At 42.4% G+C, this 25,952-nt stretch overlaps 1 protein-coding gene across 4 annotated transcripts in view; it reads left to right on the forward strand.

Moving 5' to 3' along the window:
• The window catches only part of LOC127583964 (NT-3 growth factor receptor-like), a 612,790-nt gene that overhangs the window by 305,114 nt on the left and 281,724 nt on the right, over positions 1-25,952 (forward strand). For all 4 annotated transcript variants that reach the window (XM_052040427.1, XM_052040426.1, XM_052040428.1 and 1 more), the window contains exons 9-10: positions 24,044-24,067; positions 25,648-25,718. In XM_052040427.1, the coding sequence (XP_051896387.1) occupies positions 24,044-24,067; positions 25,648-25,718 (95 nt within the window). The remainder of the gene's footprint in view (positions 1-24,043; positions 24,068-25,647; positions 25,719-25,952) is intronic.

Genomic DNA, 25,952 nt, shown 5'->3' on the forward strand with positions numbered 1-25,952 from the left:
GGAGGCTGGTGTCCGTGATGTGCTGGTCTGTGTCCACAACTCTTGGCAGTTTGTTGCAGTCCTGGGCAGAGCAGTTTCCGTACCTAGCCGTGATGCATCCAGATAGGATGTTCTCTATGGTGCGTCGATAAAAGTTGGTGAGCGTCAAAGGGGACAAACCAAATTTCTTTAGCCTCCTGAGGAAGTAGAGGCACTGGTGAGCTTTCTTGGCTGTGGCATCTACGTGATTTGACCAGGACAGGCTGTTGGTGATGTTCACTCCCAGGAACTTGAAGCTGTCAAAGTGAACTTGGAGTTGACTACACTAACGAATGAATGTCGTCAGTGTATAATCAACAATAAAGGGGGTCATGGGAATGTTATATGTGTAGAGATACATTATTGACAGTGCTGCTATGTAATTAGTAATTGGTTTATTATTATCACATGTACCAAGATACAGTGAAAAGCTTTTGTATCATTACATTCCATACATTGAGGTAGTGCAAAAGGAAAAACAATAACAGAAAGCAGAATATAATGTCACAGTTACAGAGAAAGTGCAGTGCAGGTAGTTAAAAAAGATTCAAGGGCCCTGACAAGGTAGATTGAGAGATCAGGAATTCTTTATCGTGCAAGAGATCCGTTCAAGAGTCTTATAACAGCAGGGTAGAGCTGTCCTTGAGCCTGGTGGTATGTATTCTCAAGCTTTTATATCTTCTGCCTGATGGAAGGAGGGTGAAGAGAGAATCAGACACAAAATGCTGGAGGAATTCAGCAGGTCAGGCAGCATCTATGGAGGGAAATAAACAGTTGATGTTTCGGGTTAAGACCCTTCATCAGGACTGGAAAGGAAGAGGGCAGAGGCCAGAATAAGAAGGTTGGGCGAGGGAAAGAGCACAGGCTGGCAGGTGAGAGGGGAGTTCAGATGAGAGGGGAAGGTAGGTGGGTGGGGGAGGGAGGATGAAAGGGAGTGATGTAAGAAGCTGAGAGGTGAGAGGTAGAAGAGGCAAAGAGCTGAAGAAGAAGGAATCCGGTAGGAGTGGACAGTAGACCACAGAATAAAGGGAAGGAGGTGGGGAATAGATGGACAGGTCATGAGGGTGGGAGAGGGGAAAGGGAAGGGGTGAGGAGACCACAGGAATGAGGGAAAACAGAGGGGGGAGAAGGGGGATAAAAGGGGGTGGGGAAGAGGGGAGGGGTTACCGGAAGTTAGAGAAATCTATGTTGAGGCCGTCAGGATGGAGACTACCAAGGCGAAATATGAGGTGTTGTTCCTCCTATCTGCGTCTGGCCTCAACATTGCAGTAGAGGAGACTGTGGATAGACATGTCAGTATAGGAGGGGGATGTGGAATTGAAGTGGCTGGCCACCGGGAGATCCTTGCTTTTGCGGCAGACGGAACGAAGGTGCTCGACGAAGCAGTCACCCAGTCTGGGTTGGGTCTCATCGATGTAGAGGAGGCCATACCGGGAGCACCGGATACATAGATGACACCCTCGGATTCAGCTGGGTGATAGCCAGTATAAAGAGGAGAGGGAGAGTGGTGGGACAGGGGCCAGTCAGTGATTGGTGGACAGAAGAGGGGTGAAGGATGACAGGCAGATGGAACCAGGTAGGGGAGGGGGAGGGTGGAATTGGGAGATGGAGCCAGACGTAAGAAGAGGCAGATGGAACCAGATGGGGGGAGGTAAGGGTAGGGGATACAGCAGCTTCCATCGCATCCAACAGAGGGAGACCATGGGATCCGGCTGCTTGGTCAACATGTGCGGTAGGCACTGCCAGTTACCAGTAATGGTCTGCACTCTGCATACAGGTCAGATGGCACCTCTGAGCCCTGCGTCACAAAGTGACCACACTACTTCCCCACCCTCCCAACACCAGCACTCACAGGCAGCCCCTGCACGTTACCTCGGTTGTTCCTTCCATGTGGAGACATAGAGATCACCATTTCTTTGCAGCGGGAGCACCAGGTTCCTGCACAGCAGGGGGCAACCTCACCGGAAGTCTCTTTTAAAGCACAGGGCAGAACCTATGAGTGACCGGACTCAAAGACCAAGAGTGCCGTAATGAATCTGTGCTCTGTGTGATAGCGGTAAGAGGGGTGTAGGGAGGCAGGAAACAATAGTCTAGCAGGACCTCGGATAGATAACAGGTCCTCCACAAGTCTGTCACAGGCAGGTTTGAACAGTCAGTTTAATGGTTATTTATTCACTTGTTAGAATATGGCAAGAACAGCATTTATTTCCTATTCCTAATTGCCCTCAAGAAGATGGTTGAAATGGGCTGCAGTGCCTGATTGGAAGCTGACCTGTGACACCCTGATAGTTTGCGGCCACAGCATAAGACACTCGCTGTCCACTGGCGAGCCAGATTCGCTCCCCACTGAGTTTGGCAGGCCAACCCCACAGCACACTCTGCACCATTCAGTCATTATCACGTTGCTCTTCTTACTTTTCCTTCAGGGTTGGTTCCTTTACAGGAAAATAATTAAGTTGTTAAGGTTTTGTGTTACTTGGCAAGGGTTATAGAGATCGCTGGATCTATCAAAGGGAAATGGTTCGGAAATAGGAACAGACAACAGCACAGTGTTATGATGGATTTAAGTGTAAATCTCTTGTAGAAATTGCAAATTAAACACAGTAGTGCTGATCCTTTAATAATTTAAGTGTGAAAGTCCTTTCATTTCTAGAGGCAGAATAATTAAAATCAATTTCCCCCACGCCATGAACAATTATCCAAACTGAAACTAATGAGATTGTCAAAATTATATGGGATTATAAAGGGAATTCCTCAGTATTTGCTGTATTCAGGGATTATCTGATTGCTATGACTATGATTACCAGGCTGTGCTACCGAACTTCATTAACACAATTGACAGGATGCAATGCATCAAACCACAGGCTTCTGAATATGTCTTTAGCTCTGCTTAGAGGGACTAGCAACACGTGACTAGGGTCAGAATAGTTTGCTGGGGAGCTTCTACCTACCAGAATGCTTGATTTGTCCAGTGGGTTTGCAGAACCATGATTTGTACATTTGAGCTTAGTTCTATTTATAAATGTATTTCAATATTGTAAATTTGGGGTTATTTTGAAACTTGCTGTGGAAGCATGCAGCAGGTAGGTAGTGTGCAGTGGAGACAGTTAGTATTTCAGGTTGATGTCCTTTTATTAGAACTGGAAAAAAGCTAGAAAAAAATTATTGTTGCATTGTAGATCTGACTCATTTATTCATCAAGCAGAGACCATCAAGGACAGTAACAGGCAATTTAACTTATTTTTGAGCAAATTATGCCTGATGCAAACAATACAACTTTCTAAATTGGAATGAGATCTTTTATAAACCTGTCTTGGAACTGTCAGAGGTATTTCAGTACATAGCTAATGCAGGTGAGCAATGTAAATATAGATAGGTAAAGTGTACACATAAATCACTAAGATAGATTTTATGTAGCAGTACATATAAGTCAAAGGAATATGGTGTATGGTCTATCTCAATTATATACTAAAATGGCATTGCTTAACCAGAAGTCTGTGTGTATCAGCAATCACAGAGATGTTGAGTGAACAGGGCTTGGTACGTGTTAGGAAACGAGGTGGAGGTTTGGATAACATCAATTTTCACTGAAGATGCAGAGAGGGTGACTGGTTGGGACTGCTTTCAAATATAAACAAAAATTGTGTGGCTCCTCAGCAGGTCAAGCAGTATCTGTGGAGAGAGAAACAGAGTTAATGTTGTGGGTCAATGATCCTGCATCAAAGCAATTCCAATGAAGGGTCGTTGATTTGAAATGTAACTCTCTTGCATAGATGCTGGCTGACCTGATGAGTATCCCAAATATTTTTTGTTTTTATTTCAGATTTCCAGCATCTGCAGTTGCTTTTCAAAATTGCTTCCAACAGTCAAGCCTAGAATGAATATAAGTATGGATGGGGTTTCAGCAGCAGTTGAGCTGAGGCATGGGCAAGGTCAAGTGATGTTTCCGAGGCAAGAATGGGTGGTGGGAATGCGTGATTTGAAGCTCAGTGCAGTGTGTATTTATCCCAGGTCTAAACCTTACGGCTAACAGTGTATGTAACATCATTGTCCCAGGTCTATAGTACACTCTTATCCTAAATGTATATCCTGTAATACCCCTGGGTGTAGAGTGCACAGGTATACTTGTAGAGATTATGCCTGACTGAATTTGTAATTAACTGGACTATATTTGAAATCAATTACTATGAGTGTTGGAAATATCACATCGTGACATTTCTTTCTGAATGCTTGAAAATTAAAGTCTTTCTGATTTTAATTTCCTGTCAGACAGACATAATGTATCAATTTTCAGCATCTGCAGGTACCATATATGCAGCCTTGGTGGACATTGTTAATCAAAAGTGAATTTGTTACTGATGCTGCAGAAATTGAAGCCCATTCCTCAGGAAGGTTTTCTGTGCTAGCCTCAGTAGATCTGACTGAACTTGACTGCGTCCATACTTGCACAGGGGAGCAGGAGTCCAGTCCCAAGCTGTGAACTTCAGAGTAGTGTCCACACATTGTGTGCATGTGAGGAAAGTGACCTGGTGATTCTGCTGTACCAGACCAAGGCACTGTTAAAGTTTGCTGCAGTAGTCTTGCCTCTGGATTCAAGGTGGCTTCTGATCAACAACTATACTGTCACTTTTGCGTCCCTGTAAACAGGAATCATATTTGGATCCTAGCATATATGAAAACCTCAGACACATGATTCATGTTTGGAAGATGATCAATATATCTGCACTAACTGCAGGAGTGAAACTGGCCATACCATGGCACATCTCCTTAAGCTTTATTGTTTTTCTATACCTCTGTGTGTCAGACACGCTACAGTTTTGTCCGTGTAAATCTCCCAACTCAGTCCTAACTGACAGGTTGGTTTCCTAGCAACTATCTTGAGATTAGTTTTCCAATTTTTGTTTTATTTTCTGCTTTGCTTTTCAGTAAGAGCTATGTGCAGGAGTCAACTGTCTGGGGAAAATAAAACTTCTAAAGAATGAAAGAGATATGAGACAGAGCATTTGTGTGCACAAAAGAAGTCCTTCTGTTGTCTCTGGTGTCCTTGTCCCTCGTTGACCGAGGAACTGGTCTGCCCTTTGAAACTTACGTCTGCCTTGTTAATAACATTAGTAAAATAGATTATCTGATCTGTCTTTGTTGGTGAGAAAATTGGCTGCAATGATGCTCTTTATTATCACAATGAATACTCCAGAAGATGCTTTGGACAGCATGTGGTCATATGACAACTTGGATCTGAGATGATTGCCCTCCAGTAGCCACAACCATTTTTTTTGTGCAAATCCAATTTGATCCCCATTGACTTCAGTTGTACCAGAGCTCCTTAACGCTACACTTGTTCAAGTGCTTCCTTAATGTCATGGACAGTTACTCTCATGCCACTCCGGAATTCAACACTTTTAGATCAAGCCAGTAAAAAGGTCTGAAGCCGATAAATCCCAAACTGAATAAATGACACTTGATAGCTCAGTTAATGACAACTTCCATTAGTTTGCTAATGGTTGAAAGTAGACTGATTGAATAATAATTAATTGGATTGGAGTTGTCCTGCTTTTTGCACTGGGCATTCATGGACAACCTTCCACATTCTGGGTCAGTGCCAGTGTTATAGCTGTACTGGAGCATTTTAGCTTAAGGTACAGCTGCTCCTGAAGCCAGGTCTTCATTAGTACAGCCAGGACATTGTCTGGACCCTTTAGTCTGGATAGATGCAGTGTTCTCAGCCATCTCTAACATGCGTATTTTCTGGAATTGGCTAAAGACGGGCTTCTGTGATGATGGCGACTTCAGGTGGAAGCTGAGACGGATCATGCAGCTCATTACTTTCTAGCTTCAGTCTTGTCTTGGCACTCGTGCTGGGCCCTGCCATGGTTGGGATGGGAATGTTCTTGGAATTACATCCTCTCTAACTGTTTAATTGTCCATCACCATTCACAATTGGATGTGGCAGGACAGCGGAGTGTACACCTCTGTGACCTGTGCTGCCTTTGAATTTGTTTCCATGCTGAGAGCAATAAATTATTTTGTGGTTTATCTGCTGTTTATTTATATTATTATACTTGGTATTGGTTTATTATTGTCACGTACCGAAGTACAGTGAAAAACTTGTCTTGCATACCGATCATACAGGTCAATTCATTACACAGTGCAGTTACATGATTAATTTACATGTTGGATAATTCACATATGCCATATGTGTGCTCTAGAGCATACCTGCTTTATGTTACATGTTTACTCAGTGCTGTCTTGGGGAGCTAATGAGGAAGTTAAATCTAAATTGTTTCTTGCCTGTCCTGTAAGTGCCTGATGGGACTGTGGACAAGATATCATGCTATTTTCAGTCTCAACCCTGGTCCAGAATGTACTGATCCTTTCCAATTCTGGCACAGAAATGTTTCAGCCCAGTGGGGTGGGGCGGGGGGGGGGGGGGGAGAAAAGGAAAATTATGGGATGAAATACATTAGAAGATTCTGGTTATTGGGATTCCCTGGATTATTAGAATTAATTTATATTCTGGAACATGACATAATAGCTGAGTTTCACAAACTGCTCTTTTGGTTGCTGTTGGCAAGGTACCCAAAGTAGAGTGAAATTTGCCCAGAAATGCAGGATTGCAGTTTCTGTTTCTGACTCTAGTCTGTAATGCATTCAATAAAAATGCTGCATTTCCCACATAGGCAGGATGTTAGCACAATCCCAGACAGAGTGGGTAATGAGCCTGGATAGAATCACAGAGGGGCTTGTGAAGAAAGTAATGGAGGAATATCATTTGATGTCCCTTTATGTTTTACTGTACAAATCTCTTGTCAGACAACTTGCACCTATACCCTCATATGTGCTCCCCATATCCCACCTCCTGTAGATTTATGTACCCCATTTGACAGATTAAAATCTAACAAATGTCTACTGGAGATTTATCATTTGGGTATTTTTTTAGGTATTATTTTAAACTTGTGTAGATGGTTAACTAGCTGGTGCTATTGCTCAGAATCTAGAACAATTTTAGAAAAGCTGATTTGGGAATATTTGTTAGATGGGCTGGGAGCACTCAAGTTACTCAGCACGTTTGCTTTTTTCATTTCTTGGAGAACTCCATAAAATGCTTTTAGCTTTAAGCCATTTTAACTTATTCAGGAAAATATTGTGTCAGAATTGATTAATGAACTTTGTGCTTCATTTGAAACAATGCAGAGAGACAGAAAAAGGAAGCAAAAAGAATTGAAGGATAGAAGGCATAGCATGCCAGAGGAACATGAGAAAGGTTCAAATACAAGGACAATGAAGACTAACAATTAGGGAATTAGTAGGATGAGTTTAGTAGGGGGTAGATAAATAATAAATAATGCTTTACACAAGGCTCGAAGCTAAATTTGAGGAGAGTAGAATGAGAGTCTCTTGACATGGATAGGAACAAGTTGGGAGTTAGGAAGGAGACAAATGGAATAGATGGGGCATTCACAGATTTTTGTGCATGTCTCAGAAATCATTGCTTTCAAAGTTACCAATAAACAATCTGGATGAGAAACAGAGCAGAGTATAACCACATTTGTATGGTGCAATTTGTGTGGCTGTAACTTAATAAACACATGGTTTTGTGATTGGCTGCTCTTGAGTTGTCACAATTGTCTATAAAGGGTTGCTGAACAAGCCTGGAGAGGTCCTAGCATAAAGAGAGAGATTGTGTTGAGCTCCTATGCTATGAGTTAGTTCAATTCCTCACCCACAGGTTACAGGGAGAACCCAGGCAATGCACTAGGAATGAGGATGCAAGACTATATAAAGTCTGGCCAGGAGAAAGTGACACTGAGTGAATTGGGAACTACATCGGAACACAATGAAAGCACACAATGTCCACAGTGTGAACTTTGATCCAAGCAGCTAGGGGATTGTAACTGCAAACAGGGCTCCACAACAGCAGCAGACTGGACTCGGACCAGATACATTGGGCAGGTTGGAAAGAATGTGCAGACAAGAGAAGCATTTTGTACCTACTTTCATGCCAATAATATTACAGAGGTAATGGGAGGTAGTATTATTGATAATGAATATGTCTGGGAGGGAAAGAAGGCCATCCTGTTGGTGGAAATGAGCATAGATATTTATGTCACAATAGTTGATCTACTAAACCTCACAGCCCAGTATATGCTTAGTTCATTGAAGCTGCTGCAATAATGGCGCTAGTTCAATCCAGTGCTCTTAGAAACTTCTGCAAGTTACAAATTTGTAGCTTGCAATCAAAAACCCAGGGAAGCAATCAGTGATTTCATTATCATGGCTTTGTTACCTTGGCACATTTCTGGACTATGCACTACAAGATTAATTCTGTGAGGCTTTGCTAAAGAGAGTATATTTCAGGCTAAACTCAAGAGCTCTCATTTGAAAAGTCTTCCCTTTGTTACAGCCGTGGAAGTAGTTCAGAAAACGTGAAGAAATTCTATCAGTGCAGCAGGTAGATTGGGATGTGCACACTGTGGTAAAAACAGTACGAGCAGTAGTGGTGGTACCTTCTTCATCAGTCCCATGTCACAAGACTAAAAGGGGAAGGTCTTGGTGGAAAACCCATTTTCATTGTCAGGGCAAGCATTCAGCTCAATTATCTCCATTCAGCTCAATTATCTCCATTCAGAACAGATCAATATTTTAGCTGTGACAATGCAGGCACATGGCATGAGTCTTCAAAGGCAGACAGTGCACAACAGGTACGTATAATGGGGTAGTCCATAAGAATTCAGATTTGTGGAGCAAACAGAGAGGTGCTCTACACACAATCAAGGAAAGTGAAGTGCACTCTAAATGGCATGTATTCCGTGGGCAGTGGCTAAAAGACAAACAGCAGTGATCTTAAGACCACCATGAAGATGAATGTCCAAAACAAGGAGATATTAGATATTACTGCAGACTGTTCAGTCAAGGGAAGTGACACATATAGTAAAAGGTTCAACAGAATGCCACTACTCGAGCTGTAATGTAGTATTAAATAGGGAGGTAATGAAGATGCTGGGTGAGATGTACACTATTTTTCACAAGTTTCAGGAAGCTGAGTTGCCTACCATATACCAACACCACTGGGCAGAGATCGGATGGCAGTACTGAAGCTTGAGTAGAATCAAATACTCAGTCTTCATACAGTGTACCCAAATTGGACTCTCTTATGGTAACATTCAGGAGCATGGGCACCATACTCACACTCAGCAGAGTGCTAGCCTAATGCATTGCTGGTCTCAATTTTAAGTCCTCACATCATGAGATGAGAGAGTGGCAATTTATACTGCAGCAGCACCAGGGAAAACCACAGCAGACATAATAGGGGAATACAGATATGAAACTGAGCCAATTGAGGCTGGAAAGGAAACAAAAAAGAAACAGGAAGCAGTGACATGGGCCAGAAGGAGGAAGTCTGGCAGTTGTGCCTTTACACTATTTGTTGGAAACCTGAAATCTAGAAAAGAAGTTTGAGAAACTGAAGACAATGAACAGCATTTAGACTGAATAGGATCTATCATTTGTTCTCTTTCAAATTGGGCCTTAAAAGACATTTGGTTGCATAGACTTTGAAACTGAGAAACAACTGAAAGGGGCATTGGAGCTCGGCGAGAACTAATTGCTGGGCACGGAGTGGAACTTGACAAGATTGCAACAAGGGAAGCAATCCAGGTAACAGAAGAGAAAGGAATTACAGAAGGAATTGTGGAAAACCTTCCATGCAAGAAAAGACAGTCTTAAAGAAATCTTTGAAAATGGCATTTGCATCAGAATTCTTTCTCTTGTAATGATTTAGGATCACGAGGTATCACAAACCTTGGATTTAAAAACTAAACGGCTGCATAAGCAGCAATAAGACCGAACCAGGGCACTGAGGTTGAGAGTCAGTTCATTGTTGTTGAGTTCTTGGCAAAAAAAACTTGGGGGGTTTCATGGGTTTCTCTTCAGCAGGTATCGGGACTTCAGAACAGATAAGTTTTTCTTTTTTTTAAATAAGGTTTTTATTATAAGGTTTTGTTTTATAAGGTTCTTTTTTATAAGTTTTTTTGTATAAGTTGTCATTGGGAATAGTGGGGGCAGGACTGCGCAGGCGCATGACGTCAGCAGGTAAAGCGCGGGCAGTTTAAAAAGCAAACCGCTATATCCAGCGGGCAGCGTCAGAGCGGTCAGTGGAGTGAGAGGGAGCAGAGTGATTGGGCTTTGGCTCAAGGGGCTTAGGCGTAGAGGGGCGAGGGAAGGTTGGTGACTTGAGTAAATGAAGTAGTATGAGTGCGGTTTCCTGTATTCGGTGTCAGATGTGGGAGTTCCCGGAGTCTCCCTACCTCTAGGAAGGCTACATCTGCACCCGGTGTGTCGAGCTGCAGCTCCTGAGGGACCGTGTTAGGGAACTGGAGATGCAGCCCGATGACCTTCATCTGATCAGGAAGAATGAGGAGGTGATAGAAAGGATTTATAGGCAGGTGGTCACACCGGGGCCATGGGAGTCAGGCAAGTGGGTCACAGTCAGGAGGGGGATGGGGAAGAGTCAGGTACTAGAGAGTACCCCTGTGGCTGTATCCCTTGACAGTAAGTACTCCTGTTTGAGTACTGTTGGGGGAGACAGCCTACCTGGAGGAAGCAACAGTGGCAGTGTCTCTGGCACAGAATCCAGCCCTGTGGCTCAGAAGGGTAGGGAAGTAGAGAGGAGGGCCGTAGTGATAGAGGGCTCTATAGTTGGGTGGGCAGACAGGCGATTCTGTGGACGCAGGAGAGAAACTCGGAAGGTAGTTTGCCCTCCATGTGCCAGGGTCTGGGATGTTTCAGATCGCGTCCAAGATATCCTGCAGAGGGAGGGAGAACAACCAGAGGTCGTGGTATGTATTGGTACCAATGACATAGGTGGGGAAAGGGAAGAGGTCCTGAAAAAAGACAGTAGGGAGTTAGGAAGGAAGTTGAGAAGTAGGACCTCAAAGATAGTAATTTCAAGATTACTGCCTATGCCAAGTGACAGTTGGTATAGGAATAAAATGAGGAGGAGGTTAACTGCGTGGCTGAGGGATTGGAGTAAGGAGTAGGGATTCAGATTTCTGGATCATTGGGGCCTCTTTTGGGGCAGGTATGACCTGTACAAAGAGGACAGGTTGCACTTGAATCCCAGGGGGACCAATATCCTGGCGGGGAGGTTTGCTAAGGCTACTGGGGAGAGTTTAAACTAGATTTGTTGGGGGTGGGATCCGAACTGGAGAGACTGGGGAATAGAGAAAGCTAATAGTAGATATGAGAGGGAGGATAGGCAGGTGATAGAGAAGGGACGTGCTCAGACCGGTTTGAGATGTGTCTATCTTAATGCAAGGAGTATTGTGAACAAGGTGGATGAGCTTAGAGCTTGGATAAATACTTGGAGCTACGATGTGGTGGCTATTACAGAGACTTGGATGGCTCAGGGACTGGAATGGTTGCTCCAAGTGCCAGGTTTTAGATGTTTCAGAAAGGACAAGGAGGGAGGCAAAGGAGGTGGGAGAGTGGCAGTGTTGATCAGAGATAATGTCACGGCTGCAGAAAAGGTGGACGTCATGGAGGGACTGTCTACGGAGTCTCTGTGGGTGAAGGTTAGGAACAGGAAAGGGTCAATAACTTTACTGGGTGTTTTTTATAGGCCGCCCAATAGTAACAGGGATGAGTACATGGAATAGGCTGCCGGCAATAGTGGTGGAGGCAGATATGATAGGATCTTTTAAGAGACTGTTGGATAGGTACATGGAGATGAGAAAAATAGAGGACTATGGGTAAGCCTAATAATTTCTAGGGTAGGGACATGTTCGGAACAGCTTTGTGGGCTGTAGAACTGAATTGTGCTGTAGGTTTTTCTTCTATGTTTCTAACAAGAGCTCATTCAGTATAAAATGGGGACCAAAATGACACAGGTCCAATACCTGTACATTAAACAACCCTGCACATTCTGCAATAGAAGTACCTCTTCAGAATATTCTTGAAAGTGCCAAGCAAAGGAGAGAAAACACAAGGAATCCAGCAAAGAGGATGAAGAATCCCCAGTTGTCCAATTTGAATCCACTGAGGAGGACATAGAGACTCTGCAGTGCTGCAGTGATACCCAAGCTGACAAGTAAACTCTGAGGTTGAAATTTCTAGTCAATGACAAAATGGCATACACCAATGAGAATGGTCTCATATTTCTGATGTTCCTACTGACAAGACTGAGGAAACTTAAAAGAAAAATTCTGAAAGCAGATGAGTTTAACAGAAGCAATACAGACAAGGAACCTAGAAATTCACAGAATTTTGGCCATGTGAATATTATACAACAACAGATCTTTCAAATGTTGTGCCTTTGTCATGAAGGGAAATAGAGACAATCCAGGTAATTATAGGCTAGTGAGTCTCACATTAGTGGTAAGGAAGATATTGGAGAGGATACTTAGGAATAGGATTTATGCACATTTAGAAAGGCATGGCCTGCTTAGAGACAATCAGCATGGGTGTGTGTGGGGCAGGTCATACTTTACTGAATTGATTAAGTTTTTTGAGGAGGTGACAAAGGTGCTTGATGAGGGTAAGGCAGTGAACATTATCTACATGGACTTTAGGAAGGCACTTGACAAGGTCCCTCATGGCAGATTGATTCAGAAGATAAAGATGCATGGGATCCAGGGTAAGTTGCAAGTTTGGATTCGGAACTAGCTTGCCCATAGAAGACAGAGTCGAGGTGGAAGGCTATTATTCTGGCTGGAGGTCGAGACCAGTGGTGTTCCACAAGGATTGGTGTTGGGATCTCTGTTGTTTATGATATATATCAATGATTTAGATGAAATTGTAGATGGGTGGATTAGTAAGTTTGCGGATGACATCGATATTGGTAGAGCTGTGGACAGTGTAAAGGACTGTCAAAGAATACAGCGGGATATGGATCAGTTACAGATATGGGTAGAGGAGTGGCAGATGGAGTTTAATCCAGGCCAGTGTGAGCTGTTGCACTTTGGGGGGATCAAATGAAAGGAGAAAGTATACAGTCAATGATAGGCCCATAACTAGCATTGAAGTACAGAGGGATCTTGGAGTCCAGGTCCATAGTTCACTGAAAGTGGCTATGCAAGTGAATAAGGTGGTAAAGAAGGCATATAGCTTGCTTGCCTTTGTTGGTAGGGGTGTTAAGTGTAAGAGTAAGGAAGTCATGTGGAAGGTCATCCAGCTGCAGCTCCAGTTCCCTAACATGGTCTGTGAGGAGCTACAGCTGGATGCACCTCATGCAGATGTAGCTTTCAGGGAGATTGGAGGTCTCCCAGAACTCCCACATCTCACAAGATGAACACATCACTGACCCTGGAGCCATTCTAACTACTCTAGCCTGGCACTAAAGGAAAAATCAAAGAAAAAAGGAAAGAAACTTAACAGAGACTTAGCCTCCGCCTCATCTCGCCAAAGCCTCAAGTGCTCCACTCTAACCCTGGCCCACTCCAACAATGGCCGCTCCACTTGTACCTACCTTCCTTTTATTTGTTACTGTTAATTAGCCAATCAACTATTAACAATTTGCAAATGTACCTCTTTTAGACTCTTGCAGGGTGAAACTCACAAGCACACGCACAGCGACTCACCTCTTTTCAAAGCTCCCGCTCATGGCCAGGAACTCTGAATCAGGAGCATGCGCATCCAGGAGCCAATGTCGGCTAATAGGGACAGGGGCCTAAGAAACAGAACTTGATTTTGTACAGTACCTGTGCATGGGAATATTGTACTGGTGAAAAGAGGCTAGAAGATTATTAAAACATTCAATTGTAGAGATGAAAAGAGACAAGAATTAAAATTTGAGCAGCAGAAGAGCTGAGTTGGGGTTGGACATGAGATGCCATTGTAGTGGAAGGAGACAGTCAGTGTGACACAGAGGACATGGGGATGCAAGCTGGACCCTGAGTTCCACGGGGTACAGTTGTCAAACAGTCTGCTTCAGTCTGAGCCATTGACTTGTGATGGAGAGGAATCAGTTGTACAGACCTGGGATTTGCATCATAGATGATGGATTCAATTTGCCCCAGTACTTATATCGAGGATATTTTGACTTGTTTGAACTGAATGTCAAACAGGACCAACAAATTGAAAAATGGGCAGAGAAGTGGAAGATGGAGTTTAATCTGGATGAACGTATGGTGTTGCATTTTGGGAGGTCAAATGTAAGGGTAAATGGCAGGACACTTGGGAACATTGGGATATTGGGGTGCACATCCATACCTCCCTGAAAGTGGCAACCCTAGTGGAAAGGATGGTAAAAGAGGTGCATGGCATACTTGCCTTCATCTGTTGGGGCATTGAGTATAATAGTCAGGAAGACATCTTGCAGCTGCGTAAAATATTTGGAGTTTTGTGTGCAATTCTGGTCGCCACATTGCAAGAAAGACATGGAGGCTTTAGCGACGGTGCAGAAGGGGTTCACCAGGATGTTGCCTAGATCAGAGATTATTAGCTGTAAGGAGAGGTTGGATAAACTTGGATTGTTTCTCTGGAGCATCAGAGGCTGACGGATGACCTGATGGAAGTATTTAAAATTATGAGAGGCATAGATAGGGTAGATTGGCAGAGTCTGTTTCCCAGGGTGAAAATGGCAAATACTAGAGGGCATAACTTTAAAATGAGAGGGGGAAAGTTCAAAGGGGATGTGCAGGGCAGATATTTTACACAGAGAATGGTAGATGTCTGGAATATGCTACCAGGGGAAGAGGTGGAAGCAGATGTGATAGCAGATGCGATAGCAATGTTTAAGAGGCCTTTAGACAGACACGTGAACAGGCCTCAAGGAATTGAGGGATTTTGACAATGTGCAGGCAGATGCGCTGTTTGAATTGGCAACGTGGTTGGCATGGACATTGTGGGCTGAAGGGCCTGTTCCTGTGTTCTATGTTCTATTTCTAATGACAGCAATTTTAACCAAGCCTCTGAGATGGGAACCAGTCATTTATGAATTAATTGCAACAAAAACAGAACAATTTTATCATTTTCAGAAGGACAGAATTGTGTTGGACACAGGACTGTGCAGGGACAACAGTGTGTCTGTTTTGCATTTATGTTGGTCCAGAGCCTGCAAAACCATTCATTAACCATGCCCTTGCTCCGAGGTTTCTTATCAGCTTTTAGTCAGGTGACCAAACATCCATAAAACCACAGTTCCTTCTACAGGGGATCTATGATCTGCATGATCAGTGAATTCAACCTTGTAGTTCCCTAACCTCTTCCTGTGTGTGCTGTTCTATGTTCTGTGTTCTATATTTAACCAATCAAATTGAAAAATTATTGTTGAGATGCACAAAGACTGATCCAGGACATCAGTTAGAAAGTTGAATGCATCGTCAAATTGGTTGCAGAAAGTGAAATAAAGAAATGTAAATGCAGACTATATTGAGGGGAAAGGCAACTTTCTTTAAAGGCATAATTACATCTTTTATTTTGAAGCTCCAACTATAGCCAAAACCTAAAGAAATCAGGAACCATTCTTGTAAAAGTTATTTTTAATTTTTGGGGTTTGTTTAGAAAGTGATTTGGAAGATCCTGAAGACACAATATAAATGCAAGTCTCTTTTTCTTTAAAACAAATCATACCATTAAAAGGATGCATGAACTATCGTCAGACCCTATCATTTTCTGGAGATTTTTAAGTATTAGGTAAGTTTTGCTGCTTCACCTCATTTACTTCACATGAATGGTATGTCCCTCCATGAGGTACCATTACCATTTTCGGGATGCAGGGCACTGTGGTCAATAACTTCCTGATTTCTTTGTTTACCTCCATATGTGCGGTTGCTGGAAGTTGATGTTCAATTTCCAGGTAACTCAAGGTGGACATTTTATTATCTACGTTATTACTTCCACCTTTAAACTCTGGCCCATTATTTTCATCCACTGAGTTTTTGATTTGTGGCATTTAAAATGCAGTGTTGGGGGAGGCAGGGTATGAATGCATTGTTTGGTTTACAAAATGTTCCTCCACTCTTGACCAATTACAGTATAGTTAGTTGCTGAAGCATTTTCTATCAGCAACGTCCAGTGATGTGAACATCATGAAGGGAAATGGATGGCCGACATTGTGGATCGAGACCAGATGAAGGGTCTTGACTCGAATCGTCGACTGTCCAAAGTCAAGGTCAAAGTAGAGCTTATTCTCATATACATAAGTACATGTAAGTACATGCACATGTACAAGATGATAAGAGGCATAAATCGAGTGGACAGTCAGAGACTTTTTCCCAGGGCGACAATGGCTAACATGAGGGGACATAATTTTAAGGTGATTGGAGGAAGGTATAAGGGGGATGTCAGGGGTAATTTTTTTACACAGAGAGTGGTAGGTGCTTGGAACACACTGCTGGCAGAGGTTGTGGGGGCAGATACATTCGGGACATTTAAGAGACTCTTAGATAGACACATGAATGATAGAGAAATGGGGAGCTCTGTGGGAGGGGAGGGTTAGATAGATCTTAGAGCAGGATAAAATGTTGGCACAACATTGTGGGCTGAAGGGCCTGTACTGTGCTGTAATGTTCTATGTATGCATATGTGCAATGAAAAGATTACTTGCAGCAGCATCACAGGCGCATAGCATCATATAAGCAGTGTTAACAAGAAAAGTATAGATTATACACAATTTTTACAAGAAAGAACACAATCAGAACAAAAAAGAACAAAGTCCATTTTAGTGCAAGGTGGTCATAGTGTTGCTAAACTCTGGTAATCTTGTGCAGGTTGGTTCAAGAACTGAATGGTTGAAGGGAAATGGCTGTTCTTGAACCTGGTGATGTGGGACTTCAGGCTTCTGTGTCTCCTGCCTGATGGCAGCTGCAGGAAGATGGCATGGCCCGCCCCGGATGGTGGGGATCTTTGATGATAGATGTTGCCTTCTTGAGGTAGTGCCTCCTGTAGATACTACTGATGGTGGGGCGGAATGTGCCCATCATGTATTGATTCATTTCCCTCTATAGATACAACCTGACCCACTGAGTTCCTCCAGTATCTTGTGTGTTGCTCCAGATTCCAGCATTTGCAATCTCTTGTGTCTCCATGTGAATATCATGGCTGGGTGTTTGGTACCTTGTGGTGTAGAGTTCCCTTCGTTGCACTTATCCCAAGGGAGACAACCCTGGAACATTAAGGGAACATATGCAGGATGCCCTTTAACCATAACATCTCTCTTCTTGAATGGACAGAAATTGACAAGAGACAGGACAAATATTACACATCTAGAGAAAAAGCACAGAATTGTCTCCAGGAAACTCCAGTACCTCTTGAGGCTGAGCAGAAAACTGTGGCATGGAAGGTTCTGAATCACAGTGAACTATATAAAAATGAGGGGAAAGGCAGACATTTGTAAGTAGGCAGAGTGATTAAACTGGGTGAAAAAAAAACAGCTTGTAGTCCTTTATTCCTGCTGCCTGATTTGAGGTCAGCACTGCAGAGCCGAGTGCTTGTTCTTGTTTTGTTCATGGAGATGGATTTGCACCTTGTCCATTTTATATTCAGTGCATATGGTTCACAGGGAGGGTTCCATCATCTCTCTACTGCTGCACACAGCTATGGGCTGTGCTATACTTCCACCTGGATGCACCAGTGCTCAACAAAACTCCCTTTCTTATTGTTGGTGTAAAGTTCCCAACAGCTTTATTTAAAGAATCAGGACAATGGCATGAATTTCACAGAGTCAGAACATGCTGTCTTTTGCAGCTGATTCCAATCAGCAGAACTGGTGTTCAGCAATTCAAATGACAGAAAGACTCAGATTTTTTCAGCTATGCCACTGAACTCTAAATGCTGCTAGAATTCCTCAGCTTTACACTAAAGATTCGCCTCAGAGATCCTGCGTCAGGTCAGACCTGCCAGAGGAATTGACATGCCTTTGATTTCAATGGGGATTTTTGAGGCAAATATTTAAAGAAGCAAAGGGGAAGTAAGTTAATTAAAAGAAAAGTATTTTGCTTTAATTATTGATGCATTTTAGTTTACTTTTTATCATTTTGATTATTTCTTTCAATATTCTGACAGTTTTCAGATGTATCATTGGTATCAGTGACAACTCATACAGATGGCAAACCTCTCTCTTCCTGCATTCCCAAGTCTTTCCATTTCAAGCACTGTTAGTAGTGTTCTTTGGGGGGAAGGCCCTTAAATTTACCATTTGAGGCCCAGTCCATACCTTGCCCTTTGATTTCAGGGTGCAGAGAGCCCATGAGAGATGCCTTTCACATCTGGCCCAGGACGGGAAACAGATGTCTTGTATAACTGCAGGGGATGACTCTGTGTAGGGAACCATTCCTAATGACCCAGTATGTCTATAGTTCTCATGGAAAATGACCGCTGACCAGCTACTGCTACAACCTAATGCTTTTCTAATGTAAAAACCTGATTCATACCTTTGGATGGTTGTATTCCAGGAAAAAAAATCTTCTAAATTCCAACTGCCCCATCCAGAGGATTCCTGCATATAACTCTTTACAAAACATGGTACCACACATGAATCAGAGACCAAACAGGTTCTTTGTAATACAATGAGATGATTCTTCCCTGTCAGTCAAACACTCTTCTTCCCGATTTATGATGCAATTATACGAATAAATTAAGGTTTAAAAAATATCCACAGGGTAGAGAGTCCTGATGCAGGGTTTTGACCCGAAACATCAACAATTCCTTACTCCCCCACACATGTTGCTCGACCTACTGAGTTCGTCCAACAGATTGGTTGTTGCTCCACAGGGTAGAAATTTGTTCTCTGTTGTATGCATTGATTGTGTGATGGTATAATATGTGAGTGTTACAGGCAGCATCAGAAATTCAGTTGATTGTCTTCCATGGAACCGAAGTCCAGAAACAGAATGCAATGTTACCACACTGAACATTTAGTGCATAAAATGGAGGATGATTTTCTACTCTACTTCCTTTTAGTGCTTCACTGATCTTGGTTACTTGCATCTGTGCACCAGGAGTAATTTCATTCCTTGACACTCCAGGACCTAGGGTTAGTCTCTCCTGTGCCTACTATTGGGAAATGTTGAACACCTGTCTGTGTGACGCACTGAACTCAGGGGGAAGGTTGTTCAGACTGCAAAGGAGTGGTAAGGGGAACAAATATTGAGCCATAGGAAAGAGAATAGACATGGAATTTGGAGTGTAGGTCAAGGTGGCAGAGTTTAAAGAGAAGTGAAGGGCTTTACTGGTGGAATCTTGCTGCCAGGTCCAAGACAGCTGAATCCTCTGCCTGTAATGGTGAGAATAAGTTTGTGGAGGCATTGGGGTGAGGATTGTTTAGACCATAACTTACAATCAGATCACCCGTGATTGCAGTGACCTTCTCCTGCTTCTAAGTCGTATGTTTGTATGCATGACCAAATAGATAAAGCCAGACCAAGGCCAAAGTGTTTGCAGAGGCAGGGAGATGGAAGGCTATGTAGAGGTTTGAAGAGGATAGGCCAAGGACTATGAATTTCAAGTTTGTGTAGATGCAGATCAAATGGTAATTAGGAAGGACAAGGGAGAAGAATAAGAAGGACAAAGAATGCAATGGGACCAGCAGAGCCTGGGACTAGTTGCCAATCTGCAAGATGAGAGGGTCACCAAGGTGAGTAATCACTCCTGGATGTGACAAGAGCAGGAATAAGAGAAATCTAGTCCAGTGCTCACAGCACTAAACCTAAGGTTCTGTCTGATATTTAAGCAAAGCTCCTGCCTTGAAGAGATGATGTTCAATCTATTAGCTAATATAAACACATCCATCCTAATTCATCTGATTTAAATTTTGTTAATGTTCACAGCTGTGCAGCTCATAGTCATTTATGACAGAATCTGACTCCATGTAATTCAGAATCTTGATGTTTAGTTTTCATTCTCTGAATGATTTAATTCTCCTTTTCACCTCTGAGAGCTGTGTTATGGGTGCTGATGGAAACACTAGGTTTTGTACCTGTTCTGGTAAAGACAGCCCAAACCAATTGGAAAGATAAAACACAAGGGTAGTAGAAATGTAAACAAAAGTTATAAAATATTGCAAATCTCCGGCAGGTCAGTTGGAATCGAGGAAGGCAGGGGTATCATTGGTCCAAAAGCCCACCAAAATGTCCATCCAATGACTTCTCCATAATCCTAAAAAGTAGAACACTTCAAAAGAATCCAATTACCTTTTAAACAGTCCTTTGGAATCTTATTCCTCCATCCTTTCAGGTAACATGATGTTGTGCAGAATTTCCTTCTGATTTTATTACAGCTGTGATTACCTGCAAGGAGGTTTGTCAGGTACAACTCACAGGCCTTAGCAGTGGGGTCAAAATGGCATAAGGCCAAATATAGGGGTGGGGTTCAGCTGAAGAAGGCCCTAGACAATCTCCATACCTAGGTCAGTTGGTTAAGAGCAGACATGGTGAAATGAGCCTATGCTACAATGCCCAAGGCCTGTTCTCCCTGACACGCCAGCCCTTGCTGACAAGTACATCCTGGCAGTTCATCCACCTTTATTAACACACCAACTCTTGACAACACACCCACCCCCACCAACGCACCCATCCCCACCGACACACCCATCCCCACCAGCGCACCCATCATTACCAACACACCCATGCAATACACTAGCCCTCATTGACCCATGAAAAGGACAGAAATTATTCTAGAAAGGACAGTAATTTTTAGGAATTTGCTCACTATGATATTTACCCAGACAGATCATGGATTTGACCTGTATTTCAAACCTCAGGTTCTTCTTCAGTATCTTCTGGGTGTGATGATGACAATATCTATCAAGTTAAAAGAGAAGTAAAAATTCTCTTAAAATTAATTACTTGTCAGCATTTAAATATTGTGCAAATAAGACAAGGATTATACAAGACTGGAAGAAGGGGTTAATGAGAATACTGAAACCTATGAAAGTTTTTGAAGGACGCCCTCTCCTCCTGTCATAAATGTTCCATTAACACTTGGCCTTAGCAGAAGTTTTCCTGGCTCTAAAGATATGAAGCAACAATAGGAATGTTTTTAAAGTACATTTTATTGACCTGATCACATGGTTCAGTATTCCTGCAATAATTCAGAGTAAAGAGAATTTTATTCTGGATAAAATCTTGCAAATATGACGTAATGGAGCCGAATTCATCAATGAGTTCAGAGTCATGATTGAGGCTGGCAATATAATTCTCATGAATAAAGTGGTTGAAAGTCCCTTCAGCAATGATTATTGTGAAAGGAATTATACTGGGATTAATGGCGTTGTACATAAAATTTTGGCTGATTAACAGGAACATAAATTGACAAGTGTTCTAGCATGTGCAGTTCTTGCAAAGAATTCCCTATGGAAGTTTGTAAGGTACCTTTTCTTTCAGCTAGGTCCTGGACAAATCCCTAATTATGTTTCACTTTTTGTGATCATGCTCCTGTTCCAGAGGAGTCGACAATTAATGTCATTTTTTGCTCTATTTAACTGCTTTCTGTGTAACAAGACAGGCTGAGTTATCAGTGAAATCCAAAGAGCCCAAAGGCATCACTTTGGACCATCTGAGATAGACTTTAGTTCAGGGGTTTGAGTCTTCCTGGTGAGATATTAGGTCATGATGGTAAGGCAATACGTGTCAAATATGGCAATCAAACTGAAACTAAAACAAAAAATGCTAGAAATATTTAACAGGTCAGGAATCATCAATGTAGAGAGAAACAGAGTTATTATTTCAGTTGATGATCTTTCATCAGAACTTGGAAAAGTTTGAGACAGGATGCAGAAAAAGGGAGAAAGGGCAGAGAAAATGCAAAGAAAAGGCAGCAAGGAGGACAGATTAAATGACAAATGTGTGGTGAGAATGGTAGAGGCAATAGTGAACGACAAAATCTACATCTGGAGGATGAATCCCAGTTTTGATGAAAACTCCACAACTTGAAACCTTAACTCTGTTTTCCCCTCCATACAGGCTGCCTGACCTGTTAACTCTTCGTAATATTTTGGCATTATTTCAGACTTTCAGCATATTTTGCTCCTCAATAAAGTCGGTTCTTTTTAAAGATTGTTGCTCCCAATTCCGCAGTTAAATTATACCAAATCGCCACCAAAGATGAAAGAGAGAGAACAATGAGGAAGCACAATTAATCAGTTGAATCGGATGTGTACTCACTCTAAACCAGTTGTTAGTTCTGAAATGTTAGGCTGAGGTACTTCAGTGAAAGACCCCAGAGCAGAGAATATTTTCAGAGCAAACAGAACATTAAGAAAATAAAATATGGATACTAACGTTCCAGTTCTTGGGCAATGCAAGGAAATTGAAGCTGGTTAAAGGATGCAGTGCTTCACCTGCTAACCTTGCTTCTGGGCATTTCAGTGCAGCTGCCTTCATGAGGTTTCTTATGGCTGGGGGTAGGAAGTGTCATCCATCAATTCAGGAAGCTAAGAACATAAAAAGGATTGTTACAAGTATTCAGGTTGCTGCACTGGACAGGGCCTTGTACTTGACAAATACCTTCAATGGAATCGCATAAAATAAGATCACCAAAGATAGATTTATTGTCATTGTTTTATTTTTGGGATCTCGGCATCACTGGCATGCCAGTATTTATTGTCCGTCTCTTGAGAAGGTGGCAGTGAGTTGCCTTCTTAACCTGCCGCAATCCTTCAGGTGAAGCTACTCCCTCAATGTCGTTAAGTTGGGGGTTTCAGATCTTAGCCCCGGAGACAGTGATATATTTCCAAGGCAAGAGAGGACAAGCCGTGGAATGGGAACCTGAAGTTATAGGTTATCCTGCGACTGCTGGCCTTGTCTTTCTTGGTGGGGGAGGTGGTATTAGAGTAGTCTTGGTGGGTAACTGTAGTTTGTTTTTTAAAATAATTTTGTGAAAATCACTTAAATTCCTTTTGAACAGCTTTAAATCTCTCTGATCATCGCTGAGATTTAAAATTTGGTTAAAGACCTTGTGCAGCAGTAAGCTGTCAAAAGCCCATCAGAACAGTCCATGGGCAGGGCCTCAGGATCCACCACCAGAGGCGTGGTCGCCACTAGGGGCCATTCTGTCTATTGCAGCAGCCAAAACTCGGACAATTGGAACCAGGGGGCCGGAAGCAGTGTGGTGTACATATTAGGACCACAGTACACCAGTAGAGGAAGGAATGAATATTTAGGGTGGTGGATGGGGTGCCAGTCAAACATTACATAGATATTCATTCTGGGACACTGGACAAAAACATGAGAGTGAAAACTGAAGACGAATTAACTTTGCTGATGAGAAACAAATATTGAAATAAAAGGGAATGCCTAAAATTGAAAAGGTGCAGGCAAACAATCAACTGTCGGACTGGTTTAGTAAAGGGAAAATGAGGCTAAAGAAATCATGAGCTCCTGGAAGAATTGTGTCTCACTGCAGTGCTTTGAATGATATATAAGGGATGGAATTCTTCAATAATTTGAAACTCATTTGCATTGTGTATTATTATATTAAACTTTAAAAAATGTGGAAATGTTTTGATTGTATCCAGGCATCAAAAGATTTCCACTTTTTAAAGGTTTCTTGAATGTTTCTGATAATTAGAGACATCTAAACAAGATTGTAAACAATAATAAAGTTATGTAAAACATAAATTAATAATAAAAAAGTTAGAGTAAAAGAAAACAAACAAATCAAGTACCCTCATTTACATTTTCGATCAAGTACATTGATCTCATTCAATTGAATGAGGCTGTGCTACATGGCTGGAAAAAGGTGAGGGGTCAGGTGCAAAGTGCTGAGTCCAGTGGTGAATCAGAGGTCAAGTGCGCTGGTATCCCACCTCCAGCATGGTCCTGCCTTCTCCTTGTCTAAAAATGAAAGTGTTCCATGGAGAGAATCTATCACCATGATCCGAAAGGGAGAATCTGCAACAGTGCAGCACTCTCTCTGTCCTGCACATAGCTTCTACTCTGCAATAATATGTGCTCTTGTGCAAGTTTAAAGATTGAGCCCTGAATCAGTTGCAGCTTCACTGTACTTTCCATCAGTGTCAATCCACGAAATGAATTCTCCAGCCTGTTTCTTTCAAACTAATGATTTTCCTTCTGTTTTGTTTCCTCTGCAGAAATTCTGGAGAATCCCTTTTATAGTGAGTACCTTTTTGTCACTCAGCATGTTTGTACTTGACATGTGCTTTGAAGGGAATTGATGTTAATAGGGAGCATGCTCCAGTGAGGTTACTTTCTATGTTGCTCTGTGTTCCAAGGCACAAGGTCATGATATAAAAGTATGCCTTGGAGAGACCAATATTTGTCAAATGGTATTGTGCACTGGGGTCACAGTGACTTGCTGCTACATTCTGCTTTATACTGAACAATATCGCAAATGCTGTTTAAGGCATGCTATTTTAATAAGTGATCTCTAGTAATAATTGATCAAGAAAATGAAGAATGGAGATACTAAAGAACAAAATGCTTTTACTTAGACTGTCTTATAGATTTGCCAACTTTATTACTTCCTCAGGCTCCCACAATAGCAATGTGTAAGATGCATTTAGACTGGTATGTGAACAGGCAGGGAATGAAGGGACATTGACTATGTGCAGGCAGATGTGCAGTTTAAATTGGTATCATAGTTAGCACAAACATGGTGGGCCAAAAGGCCTGTTCCTGTGCCATGCTGTTCCATGTACTGTTCTATATTTACCTGACCCCCTACTCCAGAGGACAGCTGTGTTGCTGGTTAACTCCACATCACGTAATTCCTTCCATTAACAAGCATTTTGGTCTCTGGGGAATGAGGGAAGAGTAGGCCACATGTATAGAGTGAGGTACACTGTATCAGTAGAATAGACTTGCTGCAGGTTTGCACCAAATCTATTTTGAAATGTCTTGGAGCTAGCTGTCACTTTGTGGAGAGTGACAAGGAAGAAACAACAGGTCAGCAAAATGCAAATTAAGACAGGGTGAAGTGTATTTAGTCCAGCAGTACTCAATTGAGAACACTTGCACAAATGAACTCAAAGTCCACAGGCAACTCCAGTATAACACTGTGTCTAATCTGTGCACTAGTTAACCTGGGAGTATTTAAGTGAACAATGAAGAGGGATCTTTCATTCACATGGAACTAGTGTGGATATCTGACTTGGAAGTGTTTCATGGGGCAGTACAAAGGCAACCTTACTCAGTAGTTTATCCTCCCTGGAAGTGACCTGCACATGTTAAATGAGGCAGTTATTTCTTGGTAACTGAGGGATGAGTCAATTCAAATCACTTTGGCAATAACTGACTAGGTGCCTGATTTGTTGTTAAGAATCACCTAATTACATTGAAGAGCTTCATCTTAAAAGCTCCGCCCCACATGGCCCGACATAATAACATGCTACCTGGGGAGCAGCACTCAGGATATAAATGAGCCTGCTTCTGTCAGAGCTATTTATCAAAACTTCCAATTATAATCAGTAGTTCTGCAGATCTATGTGTGAATTACATACTTGGAGATCGTCCAACCTTTGGGTTTGAAGAGAAACCACTTGGGTTCAGGTTAGGAACTGAGCCTGTGTTAATAGTCCAGTGCCTTGAGTCCACTGCAGAAGCAATGCCACAGCCCGTTAAAGGGAGAGAAAGGGAACTAGAGGGGTCCTAGTTCCAAACTGCATTTGGGTTTCTTTCGTGAGCACTTTTTCTGTGTATCGGGCACTCTGGGTAACCCCTTGATCTCTTCTTCCAGTTCCATCATTTGAAGTGACAACAGGACCTCCAGTCAGTGTAACCCACAAGCCCGAGGGAGATACTTTTGGCGTGAGTACTTCTTTAAATGGAATTACAATGCTGTTGTTTAGCTGAAAAGTGTCAAATCCATTGATTATTCTTCAGAGGCAGGGCAGAAGACAATGAACAGGATCTGTTCAAGTGCACCACTCCCTTCTCACATTCAAGGACAAAACATTTGAAGTCACTCATTTATCTTGTATGCTATTCTTTAACTTTGAAGTATCAGGTTGGATCTGCCAGTTGATGTTTGTTGATGAAACA

The sequence above is a fragment of the Pristis pectinata genome, chromosome 28 (assembly GCF_009764475.1).
Source record: "Pristis pectinata isolate sPriPec2 chromosome 28, sPriPec2.1.pri, whole genome shotgun sequence".
NCBI lineage: Eukaryota > Metazoa > Chordata > Chondrichthyes > Rhinopristiformes > Pristidae > Pristis > Pristis pectinata.